The sequence below is a fragment of the Apus apus genome, chromosome Z (assembly GCF_020740795.1).
Source record: "Apus apus isolate bApuApu2 chromosome Z, bApuApu2.pri.cur, whole genome shotgun sequence".
NCBI classification, from domain to species: domain Eukaryota; kingdom Metazoa; phylum Chordata; class Aves; order Apodiformes; family Apodidae; genus Apus; species Apus apus.
In genome coordinates this window covers 9,765,668-9,790,282 of record NC_067312.1, presented here as the reverse complement: position 1 = coordinate 9,790,282, position 24,615 = coordinate 9,765,668, and the positions used below count along the sequence as shown (strand labels likewise).

The 24,615-nt window shown below is 43.8% G+C and overlaps 1 protein-coding gene across 1 annotated transcript in view; it reads right to left on the bottom strand.

Annotated features, from left to right (window-relative positions):
- DNAI1 (dynein axonemal intermediate chain 1) overlaps positions 1–24,615 on the bottom strand; it is a 159,335-nt gene that overhangs the window by 57,447 nt on the left and 77,273 nt on the right. Inside the window, exons 14-16 of the mRNA XM_051642737.1 lie at positions 11,412–11,501; positions 6,764–6,851; positions 4,870–4,949 (exon numbers count right to left, since the gene is read on the bottom strand). Of these exons, the coding sequence (XP_051498697.1) occupies positions 4,870–4,949; positions 6,764–6,851; positions 11,412–11,501 (258 nt within the window). The remainder of the gene's footprint in view (positions 1–4,869; positions 4,950–6,763; positions 6,852–11,411; positions 11,502–24,615) is intronic.

Genomic DNA, 24,615 nt, shown 5'->3' with positions numbered 1-24,615 from the left:
GAAAATTGGTACTTGGCTTGTTTTGAAAGTCACTTTGCTGGGAACAGACAGAATGGGTCACAAGTAATTAACACAAGAGAGAAGCTGCTTTATCCATCTGTCCCTTCATTGAAAGTCCCTAATACATGAGGAGTTTGAAGAGTGAGATCCTAACCAGATTTGTCTGCATCCAGCAGCACTGTAATGCTCAGCAGTTTTTTTTTAAAGCCTTGTTGGGGCTGGGCCCTTGATCAGTGCAGCTCTCTGGGCACTGGTACTGGAGGCCTGTCACGTTTTGGGATGTGCTGGTCTAGAGCACTGGCTTTGCAGTCTGCAAATCTGGCCCAGAGCTGAGGCCCAGGCCCTAACAGGAAAGGGATCTGCGGTCTTCCTAAGAAATCAGCAGTAAAAAGGGTTCTGTAGGCTGTGTCCCTTGTGAGAAATGAACCCTGCATGCCATACACGGTGCTCTGGCAGTGCCTTCCAGCCCCACACCATGTTCACCCCAACCTTCAGCATCATCCCTGATATGCAAGACAGGGCCATGTTCTTCCCAAGATGCATTTTGAAGAAACACCACAAACTTGAGAAAAAGCTCAGAAAGAAGCAGGACTTTAATGAATAAAAGAGTTTCTGGGCTAACTAGAACTGCTGGCAAAGTCTTCCCCTACTATTCACTTTCAGAAACCTTCAGTTATTAGACATATGTCAGGATGAAAACAAAACCACTGGAAAATGTGACACCTAACTCCTGACAACACAGCTTTGAAGAGAATGAGTAGATTCAGGGAGCAGGCTTTCGTACAGCCTGTCTGATCTTCTAGAGCCCTGCTCCACTTTAGGAGTGTTTTTCTCCTATTTAAGCAGTGGTAGAGGTATGTGAATAGTAAATGGTATTTTTATGATGAAACAGAAAAGCAGGACTGTGTTTATGGCAATATAGGAAACAACTACAAAGATGATTGGTGTCAGGGCTACAGAACACATGGGAGGAATACTGGGAGGAAAGGAGAATTCCAAGGACACAAAACTTATGAGTAATCTTCATTAACAGCACTTCAGTTTACGTTAGACATCAGCCTAACACAAAATTCCTCCACACCCAAAGTGAATGGATGGTTATTAGTGTCCTTATAATGTAGAGAGTTTCTTTAGTTCACTAACAGAAATCCTGAGACTCTAGACCATACAGAAACCCAAAAATAGTATTGCCAAAGGTGGTTTTTATCTGGCAACGTAAAGAGTATTGCCCAACACTAGGACACCCAGGCAGACCAGGACACCCAGCTGCTCTTCAGAAATCACTGACACAAATGACACACTCTGTGGTTGCGGACAGCTGTTACCAGAGGGTCTCCCTGGCTTTTGTAGAGATTTGTAACAGAAATGCTGGGATCTGTCGAAAGGCTTACAAATGGAGACAGAGGCTGTGAATGCATCAGGAGAAACAACAGAAAATGGTAAAGGAAAGAACTTGTGTTAATTGATGGCAAGTGCAGTCAGTCAAGTGACAAGATAACCAGACAGAACAAACAGAAGCCCCAAAGATAAGGTCACAAGAAGACGAGGAAGGGAACTCCAGCCATAAAATATCCAGTCAAGGAAAACAACTTTGTCTAAGACAAAGCAAGACGAGGTGCTGAAGCAAATGATCTCTCCATTACTAAAGGGCCACTGGAAGTGAGAGCCTGTCCAGAAATCAGTTTTTCATCATCATTTAAGGAAAAAACAAGAGATGTGATAAGGACTTAATAGCCAGCATCTTTTTGCCATTAGTATAAGCACAAGCAATCCTGTCCTGACCACACAGATACAGATGTTCTGATGCTTACTATAAGAGAATGAGTGAAATTAGTTTTGTTTAAAATTAGAATCACCTTTTCCTCCCATACAGTCTTGCACTGAGTTTTATTATATTCATTTGTTTCACTCAAGCAAGCTGCCTGAGATGGAAAAAAACCCCTCTCTTACATGAATGTGTTCAAAACTCATCACAGTTTTTCTGTTGAAGCCCTGTTTATTAGGAAGCAATTCTGAACAAAGAGTCGAAGCCACAACAATACAAGTCTCAGAGACCTTTTGTTTCTGGATATAAAGCTGAACAATTCCTAAACAGCAAATAAGATATGCAAAGAGGCACTTTGGCATTGCAGAATCATATTAATGCAGAAACAGTTTGTCCTCTATGTAAAAGGGCAATACGTAGGTCTGTGTGCAATTAAGATAATGATTTCTTGGCTTCAGAAACACTATTAACTAAGTCATTTTTAGAAATTCTCTGTAATTGTTCTGAAGCTAAAGAATTAACATATTATCACATTATTTGTGGGCAGGCCTGGTCTCTGAAAACGCTTCCTTGACATTCACTTTTCAATTTATTTTAAAAAAATCTAAACTTGGTCCATATGAAGAGCAGCCCATGTTTGAACCTCTGTTCTTGTCACTCAACATGCAGCGGGCAAGGGCAAGTGCAGCACAGAGACCTGAGCAGCTCAGTGCAGGCACAGGAGCTGAGAGCTGCTCAGACAAATGTGGGACTGTCACTGTCCCCAGCAGCTGAGTGTAGCAAGGCTCCGGGAGGCAGCTCACTGGTAGCTCCAGTAATGAGTTCAGATGTGCAGTGTTCCTGTAAAGGGTGTGACAAAGGTGCACGGTAGTCCTTGACAAATGTCTGGATCAGCAGTTGATCCCAAAACTTTTGAAACTGCTTGTAGCAAAGACTTGGGGAGACACCAAAGGTGCAAGCACTTTTCCCCCTGCTTTTGTGGATACTGCTTGTGCTAGACAAAAGTTTTCTCTTCCCTGTGTTATCCTATACAATCTAATGGGAGTTTGTCTCTTCCTGCTCATGGGAACACCTGAGTTTTATAGGGCAGCATTGCACAATATGAGAGTGGACCCACTTTTCACTAAGGCTCATTAATGCAGGAATGTTTTGTTTCTTACCAATAACCTTGAAATCAGCCTTAGCACCAACACAACACTGTATAACTGTATCTCTCTGCATTTCTCCACTCATGAGGTAGTTAAAATATCAGCTTGGCTGGAATCACTCCTTGTGTTAAAACCCCATCCTAGTTCTACTTTCACTGGAGATCACCCAAGGCAGGAACACCTTTACCAATGCAAATAGTGGAAAATTCTGTTCCTATGCAGTCCTCCTCCATGAAGGTTTTCCATTGCTGTTCAAATCAGCCAGGACACCAGCCTGAACATTTCTGCTGAAGGGTAACAGGCAGCCCCCATCTAACACTGTCATCCACTGTCATACTCACAACCATCTCTCACCTAAGCACAGAGGAAGCTAAAACAAGTGGTTCCTTACTGCCTTTTGGTCAGGACTAGTCACAACAGTACACAAACAATCTGAAGTACAATACCTAGGGTACCAACTGCCATGGGCGACCAGCCAACTGAGAACAACTGCCCATCTCTGAACAGATGCTTTGTATCCTGAAAGTATCAACAAAAAGCCTGTCTCACTGTCTGTTGCCCATCAGCCCAGCTCCTCTATTTCTCCCACCTCCCTTCTTCTCCTGCCTTCTCCAATAAAAGTAAGCACCATTCAGAAATCCTCCCTAGGTACTGTCTGGTAGAGGGAGAGTTTTCAATCAGCGTCATCCCTCTGGAAGGGATACTTTGTTAAGCTTGTCATGCCTAAATTATTGATATTTATTTCAGAATATGATTTCCTTTGGGTTCTTTTTCTCTGTTTTGTTTCTCTCTTGCAAGCAGGACACAGGGAAGGAGCTTACAGCATCCTCTAGGGATGTCTGGATGGATCTGCTCTGCACATCAGCTTCCTGCGGATGGTCCACCCCCCACACTGAAGGTCTGTAGCTACAGCATTCACAAAGACTCAAAGCCAGCTCAGAGGAATGCTGTGCAAACAAAAGTTATTGAAGTAAGAAGCTACTGGCTTTGTTTTCAAGGCTAAATACAGCAGAGCTCAAAACTTCCTATTTTTAGCTTGATTTCTTAGGAAAACACAACGCCTGTGTCCTGCTGTCTGCTTGTCACTCCTCCCAAACAACTTTTGACCCCAATGGCAATTTCAGCCAAAGCTGGATGCACACGGGACTCAGCAATGTTAAGGTCTTACACATTCTATAAAGAGGGATGGCTGTAGAGTGTAAATGTCTGGACAGTGCCATTACCCCTAGAAAGGCAAGCAAAGCTTGGCTGCTGCCCTCACCACATGGTTGGAGCTGGTTGGTGATGGCTCACAGCTGGCACTGGGCACCAAGGCATCAGGCTGCAGGAGGGCACTGGAGGGGAGGAAGCCAGCACTGCCTGCAGGAATCAAGAGAACTAGCACAGAAGTGGGATCACTGAGCTGGGGACAGCATGGAGGTGGTCAGAGGGAGGAAGGACTAGAGTTGATAGTGAGGAAATGGAGGTAGGAGGGCAAGGAAAAAGTGCAACTAGAGAAAGGATCTGGGATGTAATTGTGGGACCTGCAGGACACCAATCTGTAGGAAGCAAGGCTTCATTAGCCTGTCTGCGGATGAGATTGCAGGTCTAAAAAAGGAAAAGAGATGAGATTTTTTCCTGCCATTTCCCCATAGCCATGAGGACAGATGATCAATGCCTTTTAACTTCTGTGCTGATCATAGTTAGTGCCTCACTTGCACAGCTGCAATCTGCAAAGCATTATGGGATGCAGTTTGCATGAAAAACGTCTTTGCAAAATAAGGTCTTAATTGGGTCTGTGCAGAGAGCTCCCTGTGACCCTCTGTGCTGCTCTCAGGATCACCACAGGGATCTGAGGGCAGGGCCAGGCTCTGAAGTTGTACTTTGTTGCTGCCTGGGCAAACAGTTGAGAGGATGAACCTTAAAGACAAGCACAGGTCAGGGATGTAAAACAAGAGACAAAGAAACCATTCTTACCTTGTAGATCTTTCCCTCTTCAGTACCAACAAGAAACAAATAGTCTATCTTTTTGTGAAAATCAAACGACGTCCCACAGCCTGTTAAGAGAAGAAAGGTCTCACGGACAGAGAATTGGTTCATCTGGCCAGCACACACTCCCTGCCTGTGGTGCACACACAGAAGTGAATTTAGAAGTGATCTATTTCTTTTCTATAGAAATTAAAGACACCTCTTCTGCAAACACTTTCCAAGCTGTGCCTGTCCCCAAGACCTATAATTCAAAAAGCCAATATGGAGAAAAGGAAAAGGCAACTGGAAGGGAATCAAAGAACTGCTTGGCCTGGAATTCATTTTGGTAAGAATTTTAAATGCTCAGTGTAAATGTAAGAGTCATGAAGACCAGGCCTGGCTCCTATTGGGAAAGAACACAGCTTTCATGTTTGTTTAGTATTATCAAAAATATAAATATTTTCCCATGTACAAAAGAGTCCAGAGAGGAAACACTACATCATACCTCCTGTGCCTCCTTCATCCTTAGCTCAGAAGCCATTTAACTGGCTCATTCCAGTAAGCCTATAGCAAAGAATGTGATTTGGGAAGAAAACTTCTGCCAGGCAAAGGATCTTCTTAACTTCATAAATCCTGAACTGAGCAACATTGTAAACTGTGTTTAAAGCTGGTGCCAACTACAAAAGGATGTGACTCCTTGATATTTTCTGGCTTCTGCTCCCAAGGCAGATGCAACATCATCCAAGAAAGCCAACTGACATGGCACTGAAAGAAAATTTCAGCAGGGTCCTTGAGCCGAAGGGGGGACATCTGCTGAGTGCCACAGCAACATGGGGCTGTCGGCCAGCAGGGATACCTGCAGCAATCATGGGATGAGAAGGAGGTACAAGCAGACAAGGCTCAGAAGTACATAGCTACAGGGAACTTTATGCAAAGGCAGCTGTTGTAACTGTTATGTCTTAAGCGATAACAAAATATAGTCCTCAAAGGAATTGTTAAGGTCGTTTCAACCCTGTAATACTGTCTGCATTTTTAACATTTAAATAGATTGTTAAATATTCAAGACAAGTCTTTGAAAATCCATTTCCCAGGAACGCTAACAAATAATCCCAAAGCCCCTGGGACTGCTGCAGTGTTCTACATTAGCTGGTGTCTTGCAACCCGTGTGACAATGCAAACTTCCTCACAAACTGGTCAGCAGTTAGTTACTAGTTTAAAAACACAGCAATCCATAAAAATGGGGCAACTGCCTTCTCCAAACCCAGGCTACAGCCTCACAGCCAAAAGCAGATGCAGTAGGATGATTAGGGGATTTCTCAAGGCTCCTGTGTAATCCAGGACGATCAGAGGTGACTCATCCCATCCTATCTCAAGTGCAAGATGGTCAGGATGAGGGGATTCTGCACTGTCTCCACCTTGTATGGAGGGAGCCTAACATAGTAGCTTGGAATAGAGGCTGTGCTTTCAGAGAGCCATAACCTGATAAGGCACATCCCACCCACTGGCTGGATGATCCAGGAAAGGCAAAGGTTGCTTTTCATATTGATTTAGCCAGTTCAGATCAATGTCCGGTAGGACAAAAAAACCTGACTTTGTTTAGACGAATACAGGTAATGCCTGTGCCTTGTCAGTATTGGGATATCCCAGCAAAACAGACATTTTTAGAGTTAATAGTCATCTTTTTCTGCAAGGAAAGACAAGATGTAAGCAGCTAAACTTGACTCAGTTAGCAGCCATTGCTCCAAACAGACTTTGTCCTACTACATGATGAAAGCACAGAGGCGTAACCCTTCTTTAGCTCCTTTCCATCTCAACACCACACTCCCAATTTAATTTTCCAGAATGACTGATTAGAGGCTTTGTGTCAGTAATTAATCAGAATGGAAAGGACTTGGGCTCCTACCAACCACTTGCAGCTGCAGATCCTCTGGCCCCTGCACCGTTGTTCCCTGTACTGACAGCTTGATGACATCTGTATGAACCAGCTCATTCTGCAGGCAGAGGAGATTCCACATGAATAACAGGCTTTACAGCAACAATACAGAGGCATTCAGTACTTTGAAACAGCACATTTTATGAAGGAATTTTAAAAAGCTGTCCAAAAGTTGCTTTATGTTTCATCCTTGCAGTTGGCAACTTGCTAACAGGCTGTTTTACATGAAAACAATCAGGAAACTAATGCTTTTGGTGCATTGGAACTGAGAACCACTGGTCATCCAGACACATGCAGCTGACCTGGAAAGCTTTGGGTCCGGGGGTAATTTTTGAGTGGAGGTTGACACTGTCAGCTTAAATCACTGCATGGTTTAAGATATGTATTGCATATTATCAAGGCTAAATAAAACCCATACTAATGATGGTAATTTACCACCTTGCCAGTCTTTGCTTCTTATTATCCCCAGAGCAGCCTCAGTCCCCAGTTTGCACAACCTCATAGGATCTGAGATTCAAATAGAAACAACATCTTGCAAGCAGCTCCCCCAGAGGAAAAGTGCCCCACCTGAAGGGTTCCCATTGCAGGCCACGACACTGTCGTGCTAGGTGCTGTGTAAACACAGGGCAAAAGGGTTGTGTCCCCAGAATTTTTACAGTCAAGGTGGGAGACAGAAAACAGATGAAAATAGATGCAATGTGGGTGAGTATGAGGAAAGGATGAGGGGGCAAAGATCCATTCTTAGACTAGCTTTGGGAATTAAAATACCACTGCAGAATGGAGTTGGTTGTGAATATAAGAATACCCTGGGGCTGATAAAAAGAACAAAGAACTAAAGATTAAATTAGTGAGCAGTGTGGGCTGAGGACTGAATGTTTTCATGAATCCGCAGATTTCCCACTGGAGCACTGTGAGAACAAAACATAACTTCTTAGCTCAGTGAATCAAGCTTTAGTTGGAGCTTCTCTAAGCACAGAGCAGGACTCAGGTGGAAACACATTCTGTTTCACCAAGTCAGTCCCAGGGAACTGCATGTTAGGCAAGGTAGGAGAAGACTTATGAGCATCTGTTTAGTACTGCAGTTCAGGGGTGACAGTGTTCTTTCTGTAAGCCATTTTTATCATATTTTAGGGATCCAACTTTATATAAGGATGAAGAAAGGTCAAATCCATAAAATCACGTAATTCCTTCTCACTAAATTGCACTGCCACACACCCACATGCCCTGGCCTATTAATGGCAGCAACAAGAACCAGGACAGAATCCTGCTGCCTGCAGAGTCCTACCCTCAAGACACTTCTTGCAGTATGTGGGTTACATCAAGTCGGATTCAGTGGGTAAAAGGCAGGAATGATGCTAAGAAAGTGGCCATATATGCTGCTGTATGTGTGCAGGAATTGGAAAGAGCAGTGTCCAGAGCATCCAGGGAGAAAACATATTCCATGTAGCACTTGCTGCCCCTCCAAACAGAAGTGCTGCTGGGTTGCTGAAGTGCAGTCAGGACATGCTGAGCAGGCTTTGCCTCAGCTCAGGCTCCCAGGTCTGCCTGCTCTCCAGAGAATATCTATCATGTCCAAGTCCTGACTGGTGGCCAAAGATTCAGGTCTGAAGAGCAGCTTTGGAGCTGCCCAGAGCTGATAATGTTGGCATATCCAGTGGATCTAACAGAGGTGAGATGTATGATCTGGGCAGGCCCAGAGATGTGCTAGCAAATGTACTCTCTGTTCTACTCTGTAGAAAGGCAAACCACACAAGACCTTCTCTCCAAGCACACATCTTTCTGCAACCTATCCCTGAAGATGCCTCCCAGCACTTCCACCTGGTTAGGGGCCTCTGTGAACAGCTTCTGTAGCTTCATGCCTTTGCAAAGGATCCTACTTGTGCAGACTTCCCTGCTGGGCTGCATTTATTTTGTACCCAGCTTTGCAGTCTGGAAAATGCATCTGTTCATGGGGCTTATTTTTGCCAGAGCCACTCACATACTCCTCTGGGCAAACAGACTGTCGACAGTTTGGCCATCCAGGAATATTCAACAATAATATGTTGGTTCTGCCTAGCAATTATGAAGCACTTTGTAAGCATTAGTGAATTAGGCCTTGCAGCTGCCTGTTTCCCATTAATTGTTATTAGCCTCCCATGATGAAGGAGGCCCAGAGCTGTTCAGTAATTTAGTTCTTATGTCACCCACGAAGGTGCATCAGACCTGGGACTGATAAGAATCCACCTGAGAAGCAGGGCCACACTGCATCCAAACCAATTCCTTGACATGGCCCTGACAGCTCTCCTTTTCTGATAGGCAAACGTGTGCACCCAAGGTGGGAGAGTAGAGTCACCCAGCTGTAGAAGTCCTGCATCCTTCCTTGACATTTTACACCTTCAGGCTGATCCAAAACCCAGCATAAGCACACGCAGCTCATGGACTGTGTCATGAAGTTTGTCCAAAGTTGGGCTCATTTCTAACAGAGACAACCACTATGGACAAGGCAGATCAAATGTCCCTAGCTAGCATTGACAACTCTTTTATCCAAATTCTGAGTGTGGCTTGCCAAATATCCAGCTGGAAGTAAGAATGAAATGTATTCACTTTCTGCTCTCAGCTTTGGAATTGTCAAACAGCTACCAGTGTTTGAAGAAGCTTTACTTCTGGATAGTCCTGTCAAAAAGATTAACGAAGCTCTCTTTCATTTATTCCTTATTTGCCCTATGGATTTGGAGAACAGAAAACTTCTTGAGTCTCTTCGATTTCATTCTAAATAAAACCCAGAGATGTTGAGCTCTTTTGTAAAACTGCGATTCAAGAAGATTGTCCATTTCTTTTTGCTGGATACAAAACCACAGATTCCCTTTTAATTTGTTTCCTGCTTTCCAAGTTGAATTTCCATCCAAAAAAAGAAATGAGACAGCACCTAAAGTATTGCTGTTTTCCACTCCTGCTTGCTAAGCACATGCCAGCTCTGACAATTCCAGAGGTAACTTCACCTCAAAAAAGTCTTAAAGCAGTGCTTTTCACATGGATATGGCCAAGTTTCTAACAAAAGTGCAATGTATTATTAGAAATTACTTTGTGCTAGGTAGGTGCAGATCTCAGAAGTCACACCAAGAATGCCTAGGTAGGTATATCTATCTGATCAAGGGACAGAAAAAAACCCTAGCTTACAATGTGGGAACACAGTTAAGCACAGATGAATCACAGAAACATTGAGAAAGACCCTCTAACCAGGGGAGCTTCCATCAGATCCCATGCAGACTGAGGTTGTAGGTTGTTCCAGTTGTGGCATTTCTTGGAAGTAAGAGGCCTAACCCAGTGTTTCTTGCCTCCTAAGTGGAGCAGGGTGAGCAAGCTCAGTTACTGGGGCTCAGATGGTGTGACCCGCTAAGTCACCTCAACTGGATATGTTTAGCTGTAGGGATGTTATTACCCACTTCAACATAAATCTTTGGAGCATTTCTACACAGGGGATTAAACAGGAGCTGAGTGCTGGGACAATGTTAGCCAGTCCCCCTCTAGGAGCTCTTGGAGCTTTTCTGGGAGAAGGACCTGGGACATGCTTGCTGAATGTGTTAACCTGGAGGGGTTTATAAAAAGTTCTGAATAATCAATGGTACCTGCATGTGCCTACCCTGTTCATTAGAAGAGGCTCCCACTCCTAAAGTGAACATGAGACTAAGTTTTACATATAATGTTAGACATTAATCCCTGCCCATGGCAGCAAAGCCTAAAATTTTCAGAACAGAAAAGCCTTGAGTATCTTGGTATAAAGGGCTGAAAAAATTGAGCAACCAAAATATGTAAAGAAATTCCTTTGATTGATGTGGAATAACGCAACAGCTGCTTCAAACACATATTTAAGGCAATCCAATTATTTTTTAAGTAAAAGATTTTAAAATCTTCAAAATGTGAAATAAAATTGCCAACAGAAAAAACAAATGCTGGGATTCAGAGACATAAATCTAAGGGTAATTTAGGGACACTAACGCTTAGTTTCTATCAACATTCATAGTAAAAAAACCTAAAATTATCAAAGGTCAGACACGCAAACAAGTTAACAGAGGTTGTCTTGGGTGTGAGCTGGCAACATCACGGCAGGGGGAAGGAAACTCTCTGCCTACCTCATTGAATGCTGCCATCCTGCTGCAAACACAAGCTTACTCTGCTACTTTGGACATGAGGGGAGAAATATACACTTTCCCTGTCCCACTCTGAATTGCAATCTGCAAGGGAGCATTTTGGAGGTGAGAGTCTTGAAGGTGAGGAAGAAGGCAGATTATTCTACTCTGTCTCTGAGTGACCCTCCTGGGACAAGTTTCAGAGCAAGGACCAGTCTTGAATGCCTGCAGTTGCAAAGCAGGAAAATTATGTCTTGTATACAGACCCATGGGGTGCTACAGGTACAGGCAGAATGAAGGTTAGGTCCTGAGCAAAGAGTAGGCTGATTCTGCTCATTTCAGAGTTCAGCATGAAGCTCCAGCCCTAGCTGTGACAGCATCTGCAATCTTTTGCTGCCACTCCTTTTCAAACCTGGCTTAATATAAATAAAAATAAAACCAATGTATCATTGAACTTTGTAGTCAACTGGTTTTCATTTGGCTGGGAAAAGAAATTGCCACCTACTGCTTACCTTAACTAAAGTCCATGAAACAATGCGTCCATCTGAGGAGATAGAAAAGAAGTTCAGATGGTTGTCCATGTCATCCTTCTGCCACTTGACCTTACAAACAAGAAGACAGTCTGAGTCAGCACAGGGAACTCAGCATAAGCAGGACATAGTCCCATGCCCTCAGCAGGGTCTTCTGAAATCCTTCCTAAAAGAGTAGGTGGTTTCCACCTCAGAGGCATAAATTAACACCATTATCTTCACAGGCAGTTTCAGAAGTGCCCCCAGCACTTCCATCACTCACTTTCCTGCAGGGATGCTCCAGAGAGGGGGCAAAGCCCCACACCTGAGGACTCCTCACCTACCCATGGCATCTCCCTCAGTAGTGACAGGACCATTGCCACCAAGGATGGGCCTTATGAGGTGCCTGGGCTATGCAGCACTCTGCATTATGGTACATCCCCATCCCAGGGAGTGCTAAGACATCTCCAAACAACACCAGCAGTGCCACTGAAAGGTCCCCAAGACACACGAATACGTCACTGACCCTGCACAAATGAAACCCTTCCCATTTGCCCAGTTAGTCCAAGTGCAGTGCCATACATCTACCCTTCAGCCAGGCAACCTCAAATTAGCTGTATGTCCCTATGTGGGATGCAGACAAGCCCTTGAAGGCAATGTGAGATTTGGGTCCTTGTGGTGCTTCTGTTTCAGGGTGATGAAAACATCTCCATTAAAACTGAAATCCTCCCTACACCTTCAGAGCATCTGTCTGCCTGGTAAGGAGATTTGCCTTTTGACTGTGACAGCTCAGCAGGAGAGATTAGAACTCAGATAAATGGCTTACTGTTTAGAAGAGACATTTCAGTTAGACCAAAAGCATTAAGAACGCTCGATTTTCAGATCTGGGAATTCAATCAGACTGAAAGGAAAAGGATGACTTGTCACTGGGCCTGTCAGCACACACTCCTCTGGGCATCTGTCAGTTCAGGACAGGGGCAAGCACTTCAGCAGGTTCTGCTGAGGTTTTCAAAGATATATCTGTTCCTGCTCAAGCAGCACAGCAGATATATTTCCCTAAACATCACTCCCTAAACATGATGAATGGGCATGATTATCCTACAGCTTACTGAATACTCTATCTGTGACCACCTGGCACCTATTCCAGAAAACAAACAGCATTCTCAATACTTTAATTACACAGATTGGGTATTCTGATGATACTTCCTTGGGAAAAAAACAGTGTTAATTCTGTTTCATAAAATTGTTTATACTGTGAAGTTCTGTGGAGCATGAAAATTCAGCAAGATACTCAGCAAAGAGTAATTAATCCTCTGTGAACAGGTTTTCTACCTAGATCACACTATTCAGAGGAATGAAAAATGAAACGTAAAAGCAATCCATCTGAGAATACATCAAAATGCCAGTTTCATGTCCATAAGCTGAAACTGAAGAGTCTTGAGTGGCATCCTTGCACAACAGAAATCCTAAGTCTCCAAGTGGAACTAGTTCTGCTCTCTGGCATTAAAAGAACGGTGTCATTCAGAATGGCCCAGAATAAAATGGCTAACGATAAAAAGACAGGTTCAATGGCACATATGGAGAACAGTGATTTCCAAAGCTGGACATCATGTACAACATGTGCTGAGTATATATATTCCAGGAATATTTCTCTGGGATCACGAGCTACTGCTGACAATGATGGCCACCAGCAGCTGCTTCAGATGAAGGGTCTGGTGTAGTGAGGAGTTTTAACTCTAAGTGAGATATGCAGAGTTCAGGGAAGCTGGTTAGAAACACATGCACAACTTGTCTCATACTGGGAACAGAAAATGGGTTATGTTTAAAATGAGAGGGTTTTTTTAAATGCCACTTTAAAACTGTCTGGCAACAAGATGTTTTCATTTGTATGTCCAACACAGCTCTCCTCTAACTCATGTTCTTCCTCTTGAGTCTACTTTCCCAAATACTTGGAAAAAACAGTCATACTTCCCAGTCTGCCCCTAAGGCAAACAAATTTCTCTTGAAATAGGGGAAGCTATTTCTCAAGACAGCTTATCCTCTGAAAACACTGTGCCAGGGTTTTGCCATTTAAACCTGGGAGCAGTTAGAACAAGTGGTTCAGATATCCTCTGCTGGGACAGGACCACCCTGCAACAAATGGGGCTCTCCAGCATCTGAAATCTGCAGGCTGAACCCAGCAATGCCCTGAGCTGCACGTGGAAGACAAATGCAGGTGACACATACCTGTGCCGTGGTTAGTGTGGGTCTGAGCCATCCTGAAATCTAGAGCCACCATCTGGATTGCTGACACAATGCCCATGCTAGGATCAGAACTGCTCCAGACCCTATCTGAAGGGAGAGTCCCAGCTTGCCCCTATCAGAGTGTCTGTCCAAGTGCTCATTAGTGAGCTCTGCTCAAGCTGTGTAGGGGCAGCTGCAGCTGATTTCCCAGCTCTGCTCTTGATAAGCGCAGTGAAGAGACTTTGCATCAGAGCTGGAGCCAAGTGACAGCCTGTCACACTAGTAGAAAATACAGAGGTGAAGGCTCAGTGGCTGGTGTCCACTTCCATCACCCATCAGAAATCCTGAGTCCTCACAGCTATGATAACACAGCATGTTGCAGGAACCTTGTCTAGAGGTGACCAGCATCATAAGTGCTATCATGGGCTCAGGGTTTTTTTCCCAAGCCAACTCCTTTCAGCACTCTCCGAGTGAAGAGCTTTCCTCAGGGTTTGCCTACCCCAAATACCCTCTCCCTGATGAAGATCTTTTCAAGTTTTCTACTATTGATACCCAGTTAGGTGTCACAATTACTTCTTTTTATCTATTACACAGACAGGTGGAATCAACAGCCCCCAAAATAAAGTAGGTTGATATTCTTGGGGTGCTCTTGCTCCTACGTTCAAAGAAGTCAATAGTATCTGAGTTAGGTACATATTGTAGACAGCTTGAACAGAGTCCCTCAAGGGCATCAGGATCTGCACTCAGATGACTGTCAGCAGCTCTCAGTGATGTTAGCTTGAATTTCAGAAAACAGAAATTGTCACTTAATTCTTTTAATTTTCTTTCAACACCTCTGACACCTTAATAGTGCTTGTGATCTTTTTCTCCTGATCTCTGCATCCTAGGAATGCTTATTAGAGTAATTAGCCTTCATGATACTGCAATCAAGTCGGGTATCTGCTCAGAACTGGCCTTTTCTCTGCTCCCAGAGGCCCATGAATGTGGCATAACCTCCTGTCATTAGCAGTATCCATGCTGTGCAGGGTGGAGCATTTGAGGAGAGAACCAGGCATTTGTGTGCATAGTGGCAAGAAGCTATTTTTTTTCCTGATGTACATGACAATCAACACAGGATTTTGGCTGCATGAGACAATTCACAGCAAAAGTTCAGTTACGATACGGTAAGAGTAAAGAACCATGTGAGAAAGGAAAGCGTGTGCAAACAGCAGAAAGGAGACAAGTAAACACAGAGCAACAAGTCACTTGCTGTGCCTGATCATGGTGGAACTCGTAAAATCAAAGATCTGCTGCTATTTTTTCAGTATGATATTTAACCTGCTTTATTTTTGCAGTGCAAAATTAGTGTGTGAAACTCATTGCTGTCAGAAGTGCCTACCACTTTATAATTTTTATTTCTTAAAGCCCATTCATTTATAAAGAAGTTGAGACAACTCAGACCCCTATTTGCTCATAGAAAAATACAGATTAAAACCTGCATGTTCACTGCTATGTACAGCAGGATAGCAGGAGAATAATCCATTCATTCTTAGCAAGGGAATACTATAATCTTTGTCTATGACAGCTGGTAATGGCTCCTGCCCAGCAGGAGATTAGACCATTTATCCAATCTGATTTGAAAATGCCTATGTTTCTGATGTCATTACTACAAAAGAAAGAATTCTTGATCCATTTTCATGGCATGGAGGCTGTTAGTCACTCACACTGACAAAATACCATTGGTCAAAATCATCCTTGCCATGAGGCTGACTTGAGCACTGTGCAGGCAGCCACAGGCAGGATCTGCCTGCTCTTCTTGGGAGGTGGCAGGTGCTACAGCAAACACAGATCACTCCAAAGCTCAGCTGTGGGTTGCCACACACAACACATGTACACAGACTGATGAGCAAGTCCTTCCCTTTCTATCAATTATCCTTAAAGGAACCCTTTACCAGCCTTGGAGTACTGTGGTCCTGCTGACACCTGCTGCTAGTGAAATAAGAGCATTTTGGCCATTCCATGTCTAAAAAAACTGAATCAAGTCTGCCACAGGTAGAGAATAGGAAAGGGAAAGGCGTTATCAAATTATCAGGCCACCCTTACATGAACTGGCCAAGTAAGACACTGAGTTGACTCCAGCAAGCAAACAATACCTTGGGCTGTTGAGGAAAGCCCCTGCCACTGTGACCTGGGGACAAATTCCTTCCAATGTCAACCTGACAATCAGTACAGTCCTAAGCCAATCTGTCATGGCAATGCAGAGTTTGGAGGGACCCAGAAAAGGTATCTCTTCTGCTCTGTGGCAGGATCAGACACACCCCTACCATTGGTGACAATTCACGCAAGGTGTTCTTCTAAGTCCCCAACAACAGGCACTCAACAGACTCCCTGTAAATGTCAGTGCTGAATGGGCCTTATACAGGAAATGTCCTTTACCACAAGTCAAGCCAGTTACTCCTAACCATCTCCCCAGTGGACACAGGGAACAGTGGCTTATTACCCTTTTTATAACAGTCTTCGGATGAGCGAGAAAATGTTGCTGTGTAACTGCTCCTTTCTCTTTTTTAATTTTTTTTTTCCAAACCAAACCCATTGGTTCAACTGTTGCTTCCAGGTCCTGCCCTCCAAGCCTTCACTATTCCCGTTCTTCCCCTTCAGCCCTTCTCTGCAGCTTCAAACACAGAGTGCAGGGCCACCCTGACACACTAGCAGACAGGAGTTACAACCTCCTCTGTCTTATATTCCTGCAATTGAATGAGAATGACAGATGTCTTTGTGCTGCAGTATTGCATGACTGATCATTGACAGAGATTTGCTATATTCTCCCCTTCTGGCACCCTGCTGCTTAACCAGTCATCCCCTCTCTCAGATCTGTGCATTTAATTTTGCCTTTCTAAACACAGCATTGCTCGTCTCTATTAAATTTCATCACTTTGATTTTGGGCCTTTCTTCCATTTTATCAAGATCATTTTGAACATAACCATGTCCTGCAAAGTGCCTTGGCCTCTCAAGAGGCTTCCCTATTCTGTAATCAGAGTTGTTAATGAAAGTATTGATCAAAAGAAGATCAGGACTGACAGCTGGAGGGTGTCACTTGAAGCATCTTTAGAGTCTGACAACAAGGTCTGTAGAACTGCTCTTTGAGCACACTGCCTGAGCAGCCTCTTTATGGTGATTTTACTTAATTCACATTTCTCTAGTTTGGTTATAAGAAAGTCACTGTGTGAGCCTTTATCAAAAGCTTCAGTCAAGTCAAGATGGATAGAGCTGATAATCTTGACTACCTCCCCCTTTTTCATGAGGGCCATTTCTCTGAAGCAAAATAAAGAAAAGAAAATATACTTGCTCAACAGTTTCTTCTGGACAAATCCATGTTGGCTTCTTTGAATCACCTTCTTATCTGGCCATTTACTAACAATTTTGCTATTTGTTCCAGTGTTTTCCAGACATCAAAATTGGTCTGGCTGGTCAGTAATTTTCTGGGTGCAATCCTACCATTTTCCTCCAGATATTTTTTCACTTTTTCTGACTCTATGAGACCTTTCCTACTTTTCATGGCCATGCTAGTCCTACAGGCCAGAATGCAGCCTGATGTACTTCAGTGCTACCATGCTTGTAGCCTTGTAACTACCACTTGTGAGCCTCTGTGGCTGGCTTAGGATGCCTCTAGCCTGGATGAATCATCCAGACCCTGGTGTCTGGGCTCTGGTACATGCCCATGACTCTGTTCCTCCTGCATGCAAGGACTGTCTTTTGAAGAAAGGACCTGAAGAAACCTCTTCTGCCATACACTGGCTCTACAGCATCACTGAAGGATGTTTTGGGATTGATGACAGCAGACTTTGTAAGTATCATGTTCCAGTCTGCCCACATCACGGGTACGAGAACCAGGGTAAGCCCATAGGTGAGAGCAGAGTGATGCTTCCCTTCATCCATGCCCCAGCGAGCACCCCAACCCTGCCTCTGAATCAAGGTACTCAATCAGCTCAGATGCTCTATATGGACTTAAATATAAACACCAGCCTCTGCTTAAAGTACTGGATGGATGTAGCCCCAGAACTCTCTAAAATGGTCTTGTTAATGGTCTGAAATTGCTCTGGGTACTTCTTAAAGTACTGCAGAGTATGTTTAAACCAATCCTGCTGATCAGCAAGAACCTGTCTCATCTCAATATTTTTAACACACTCTTTCCCTATTCTGACCTGTGCTTTTATCCTCTTGTTACATTAATCATACTGAGCAGCCAGTCTCAAACACTTCCTGTAAAATTAAACAATTCAGCTTCAAATACTTCCTCCATCTCCATATCACCCAATATTAGCAATAATCTTGCTTTACTAATGAGCCTACATTCTTCATTTTTTAACGTCTAATATACTTCGCAAATATTTTCTCCTTCCATTTTATTACCCAGGATAGTCACAGCTCATTTTGCACTTTCACTTCCTTTGTCTTTGTACTCTTCTCTAATATTCAGCTTTAGACACATGTCCTTTTTTCTGTGCTTCAGGAGTTTCTTTGTAGTTCACTGCTGAGCTCTAGATGCAGCAGTGTGAGCCATTTTGGGAAAGCTTGCCATTCTGCCCAGCCCAGCAGCTCAGGGAGTTCATCCCTTTGGCTCTGCAGCTGAACAGGACCACGGTCCCTTGCAGAAGTTCTGCCATCATGGGAGGACTCTTGTTTCCCAGCCCCTCTGGGCTCTCCCAGCCTAGTTTCCCCATACCTTGGACACACAGGGCTAAGCAGGGAGATTCTGGACATTTCTCACATTCACGCTGGCTGAAGAATTTTACTCAAAAGTTTCCCACTGGCAAACACCTGCTCCTTGAGCAAGCACACAAACACAGCGGAATCAGCCCTCGACTTGCTCTTGGCTGTGCCTGCATCAGAGCACAGACACAAACCCATAGTCAAAGCCACATTCCCCTGGTGTCTTTATGTACAAGCCTGGGACAAAGCAAAACTCCAGCAGAGCTCTGGGGTTCTTTCAAGGTAGAAGAGCTGAACATGTGCTGGGATTTAGCAAGGACACAAGCTCTCTTGGATGCAGTTTGGCTTCATCCATCATACAGTCGCCCAGGTCACCAGCTGACAGATGAACACGGTGTGGATGCTTGCAGAGGCAGACAGACCAAACTCCAACCAGCAGTACCCACACCACCCTACCCTGGATGTGTTAGTCCAACAGTGGGCACTCTTGGTCTGTGTAGAAAATACCTTCTCCCAGGATGCTTAAGCAAGCAGCTGAAGTAATCCTTAAATCATTAGCAATTATCCATGAAAATCAGAAGACAGGAGAGGTCCTGAAGGACAGAAACAGGCCAAAAATGTCCCCAGGAAATAAAAAACAAAACCTGTCTTGAAGGATACACTAAAGGACTGTGGACCAGCCAGCCTATTGCTGAACTTCAAGAGCTGGAGCAAAGTATTAAGTCATCCATACGTACATACAAGATAAGAAGATAAGGAACAGTGAATATGGGCTTGCCAAGGAAAGATCTTATCAAACAAAACTAATTTCCTTCTTCAGCAGGGTAATGGGTGTAAAGGATTAGAGGGAAGGAGTAGATGTAATTTACCTTTAATTTTGTGAGGGCTGTTGGCCCTGTGATGTTTTCAGAGCAAGCTAAGAAAATGAGGAATTACTATGAACTGAATGAGTAACTGAAAAATGAATTTTCAAGAGCTATAATCAGTGATTTCCTGACCACTTGGGAGAACATTTCTAGATGGCTTCCACAAGGGAATGTCTTGGGTCCAGTTCTATTCAATATTTTCATTAGTAAATTGTATAACGGATTGCAAAACACACAGAATATTTACAGATGACACTGTTGAGAGACAGCATTCTGTCAGAATCAGAACTCAAAAGTTATCTTGACAAACTGGAGACATAGCCTGAAAACAATAAGGTGAAATGTGATAAAGACCAGTGCGGAAGGACACCAATAGGAACAGGAAAGTATATAAACAAGTAGAAATCAGGGAATTTCTGGCCAAGTGGCAGTATTGCAGGAAAAGATCAGAGGCTGGTATAGATCTAGCAAAGTGAAACTTCTGGCAGGGTGGGGGAATTACTAAAATTCTTTTCACATGCATTAAGAGGTGTGTATACCATGTAAGACATAGTAACTAACAACACCAGTCTGTCAATACTGGTGAAGATAGGCAGTCTGCTCTATATACTTTTGAAGAAAGCACTTGAGGAGTGGTAAAATAACATCTGTGATGGCATGATGGGACGAAGAGGACACTCTCAGAGCCTCTGCCAATCCTCATTTCTGTGATTCACAAACAGTTCCCTAGATTCAGAAAGAAAGGTTCAGTCTGATTTTAAATTCAGTCTCACCTCTAATGGGTTTGCTGCATGTCACGTTCAGCCACACTGTGACTGCTTCATTCACTGCAATAGATGAGACTGCTTTGTACAGAAGACAAGTCTTTTGAGTTTGAGTAAAAGCTGATGGAGAGATATAAATAAAAATCACTTTGATTTGCATATATATACAAAAAACTTGCAAATAAATTAACTGAAAAATGTTCCTGCTTTAAAATCTGAGTTTCTTTTAAATGTAAATGGCTCAGCTATGACAGTAATCTGCAGATAAGGCAGCTGCTAAGCAAAGGAGGGTTCTCAGTGTTATTCTGTCATTTGTAGAAATATTTGTTGAAGTTTTACTGTAAAATCATGCAACAAGACAGAATGGATGAGCTCAATGTGCTTAGGAAGTAAAATTGCCCCCATGACAGAAGCCATTACAGGAAGAAGGTCTGCAAGAAAAACTCTTCCTAAAGGAGAGCAAATAATATTTAAATACTTGGATCTAGTGTTTGTGTTAGAGAGGAAACAGTTTAGACAGCTGATGAATGTCAAAATGTTCACAGATCCCAGCATCTTCCAGTCAGTTTCAACTTCCTTCATCTCTCTTACATCTTCAATGAGCACCTCTGACCTAAGGCACTGCCTGCCATCCTATTTGATGAAGCAACAGGGATGTACTGAGATGCCTCCTGACTTCACATACTGTCTTTTTGCATAACACAGATTTCCTGACAATAATCATGCCAATTAGGAAAGGCAGGGTGGCTGTCAGGCTTGGTGACTGTAGATAGGTACTGAAAAAAAGGCAGCTGCTTCATCTACAAAGAAGTTTGCCAGCATTCAAGGCAGCCGGCTTGGCAGGACCATATCTCACCAAGCAAGGATCCAGAAGAAAGAACTCTTCAGCCTGCTGCTATGACAGCCAAAAGTATCACAAAACACCCAGGAAGAGAAGACACAGAACAGCAATGCCTGAGTGCTCCTGGAGCAGCCCTCAACTGCAGGTCACCAGTCACCTGCCCCACAGGCATGAGGCTGGCTGATGGCTTTGTTCATGGCCACCAGCAAATACCAGGGTCGTCCGTTGCAAGATTGTTGCTCCTGCTACAGGCAATAGCAGGAACTTCCCATCAAACATTTTCTAAACCCTTCTTTCATTCTAGCAGCCTGTGCCTACTTGCAGGTTTTACTACAAGCCTTCCTGGGGTTTTCTCCTCCTGTGTCCTTAAAAGCTTCTTGATAAACAGGGGAAAGGAGTTAGATGTGTTCACCAGCAATGAGGACATACTGTAAAACAAACTTGCACATCATGTTTGGCCGCACAAACACTCCTCTTCTGAAAATCCTTTCTTTGTCACAGCTAGATCAAGTGTCCTCCACCTTAATGGCATCTTTCTGGAACTCAAAGGCCTGAGAATCATGTCTTAAGCATCAATCAACTCAAGGGCTTGAGATCAGCAGACAGGAGCAAAGAATCAGGTCCACCACATCAGTGCGTTCACCTATCACCCATGAATCTGGGGTGAAGAAAAACTTCTCCTACCAAAGAGCACATTCAGCAACACTGTGAGGGCGAGCTGAGCAAAGAGCACAGCTATGGGAGAGCCACTGATGCAGGGCAAAGGCTCAGCCTAGGGCATGTGCATCGCTCACACTTCAGAGAGTCAGATTTATCTGGAGGAAGCAGAACTCAGTTATAAATAGCACTGGATAAGGCTGGCCCTACTTCTAGTTTGTTTTCTTCCTGCTGGGATTTAGATGGCGCTGTTTTGTACCACTCTTCACCAGGAATCTGCTTGCTTATTCCCCTCACAGCACTTCCCACTGTATTTATTAGGCTGGTATGTTAACAACCCTGGAAAGTGGAACCAAACATTCGACTCTCCCCTGTTTGCACCACCAGTGGCCATGTTGCCATGTCAGACTCAGCAGGCAGCTGAGAGATGGGTGTCAGAGGTCAGGAAAGTTCACAGGTATTTAACCAACTGCAATTCACAGCTCTTGGTTTCATTTCTGACTGTGCTCATCAGGCATGACTTCCAATTTGCAGACAAAATATGAAGTTCCCTGCTCCACACACAGGGAAGACAGACACACACAGCAGGCAGGCTTGCATCCAAATCCCCAAGCTGTCTGATGCTGCTAAATCAGAGGCTGCATCTGTAATGTTCCTGACAGAAGGTTCCCATCATCACAGGATCGAGCAGGATTGCAGCAGAGCTGGTGAAAGCTGACTCCAGGGCCTGCTGGGTGCTGAGGGTCCCTGATACTGAACAAGCTGTGGCAGCTCACCACAGCATCAGACGCTGAAGAAGGGTGGGAGCTGTGGCCAGCTCCAGCTCCCTACATTTCACTATGTCTGTGTGACCTTCTTGCACCATCTCTGTCCAGCTTGCCTCTAGCTCTGCCTTATTGCTCTCTTATCTCTTATTTAATCCTTTTCAGAGAAGTCCTCTTGTTGTTTCATAGGCTGCATCAGTTCCTTTAAGACCAATTCAGTCTGCAGGCTTTCTACATCTACATCCAGCAGTCACATTTGGGAAGCCAGCAAAGAAATTTTTTTTTTCTACTTAGATCCTACATAGTTTCCCAATTCCTATTAAATATTTAGTTAACTTTTGTGACTGGTATAAAGCAGTCAGGATTCAAAGACCAAGCAACCAAATAAATGCACAACTTCTCTGTCCTTTTAAACCTCAGGCTAACATTTTCCGATATCCCAAGGCCTTTAGGGATTCTTAAATTTTACAAGAAAAGTTTTCTCCATAAACTAGCACCAGTACAACTAACAGGCAAAGAAAACTACTTATACTTTGCTTGCAAACACCAGGAACAAAATAAACACCCCCCTTTGTGGTTTGGACTAGATGACCTTTAAAGGTCCCTTCCAACCCACACTATTCTGTGATTATGTGAAAACCCACAGTAAGATGGTTCAGATCTTAAGTAAAAGGAAGAGGAGAGAGAAGAACAATACAACACTACAGGAGAATCTATTTGGCAAGCAGCAGTGAGAGCAGAAGACAGAAAGTAAGTTCAGCATCTATGAAGTACAGAGGGAAAAGCAGCATCAAAGCAGAAAAAGCTCCTTTTCAGACAAATGTTACATGATCTGCAAGGGATGCTTTGCAAGAGAATTTCTAACCCACAAGAATCCACACCCAAGGCACAATTTAAAAATAACCAGCTACAGAAGCTGAATCTCCAGAAGTACAGTCTGATACCGTCTCAACATCAAAGTTAACAGAACAGAGATTTTTTTCATTATTGTCAAAGAAACTTAGGAAGGAGCATTTGGACACTTACCTTGCCTAACCTTAAAGAAGCTCAAGAAGCATCCAAAATGTTTTGAACAAGGTACAAACAGGCTGCAAAGTTTTTTATCCAGCCTTTCTGCTACAGCAGCGTCTTGCACTTTTCACCAGGTCCACCATGCCTAAGTAAGCCCCAAGCTTCTGGATGGACTTCTGTGGCTCAGGAGAGCCTTTCCAGAAATGGTGAAACTTGACTATGCAGGAGACAAGATTTCGTCCAGCAGGGCTGTGACTCTGCAATGAGCTCTCCCAGCAGCGAAGGACAACCAGAAATTTGCTGATCTTGACCCTGTTTTCTACAGCAAGCATATGGCAACCCTTCCCAAGTACAGCCCTTCCTGCCCACACTTCCCTTCAGGAGAGGACAAGGGAGCAGACACATGACAGATATTTTTCAGCCACTAAATGCCTCATGGTGCTGCAGCAATGAGTGTAGTGTCAGGTTCTTGACACAACAGGCTGTTACTGGATTGAGAGTTCAGTGTAGGGAGCAGGATTGCAGCTAAGGACTGCTCTAACAAGGATGCCTCTGACAGATTGAGGTATCTAGACTCCAGATGCACTCTGGCTGGCCCATGGATGCACTTCCCACTCCTGTATACTTCTGTGCATGTGCTGAACGACTGAAGTGACCTCTCCCATCAGATACAGTGGCCACATATACTCCCAGAACATAAGAGGTTAATTAAACTTTTGCCCTGTTAGCAGAGGGCCAGGTATGCAAGGCAGACCTGGTAGCAAGAAAGAAGTAGGAGAAAGCTGGGTCTGGAGAGGAAGGTCATCTGTGCATGCATTACACTGAGTGTGAGAGATCCTTGTGTTACCCTACAGGTCTTGTGCTAAATGTTTCTCACAATCGATCCCTTCAGGCTACATTCTCCCACTTGCCAGCTCTGGTCCTGATGTTCCTCAATCATATTTCAGGTCCAGCCTTCCTGGTTTCACCTCTCCTTTCTTCTCCAAATTTCTGTTCTCCCCTACAGTTATCCACTAACAGTATCTAACGTGCAGAGTTGAATGAGGTTTTATCACAGAACTACTCCCTGCAAACATCTGTTCTGTGCTCCTCAGCAGAAAGGGGAATAGGAATGGTGTTTGGCCTGTCTGAGAGAGCTGATCTTTATTCTGACCTTGAGAGCAACCTTCTGTCATTATTTTTTTTCTTTTATTTTCTTTGCATCCAACTCTTTGTTTGCCTCAAGTAAAACAAAATACTATGTGAAGCAGTAACATCTCAAAGGCTATGCAAGCTGTGAAGTCTGTTTGTCTGACTGCAGATGACAGATTTAGGAGACTGCCTGTCATCAGAAAAAAAACCAATGCACTGGTGTGACAGTGAATAATGAAGAAAATGCTTTTTCTTCTCCT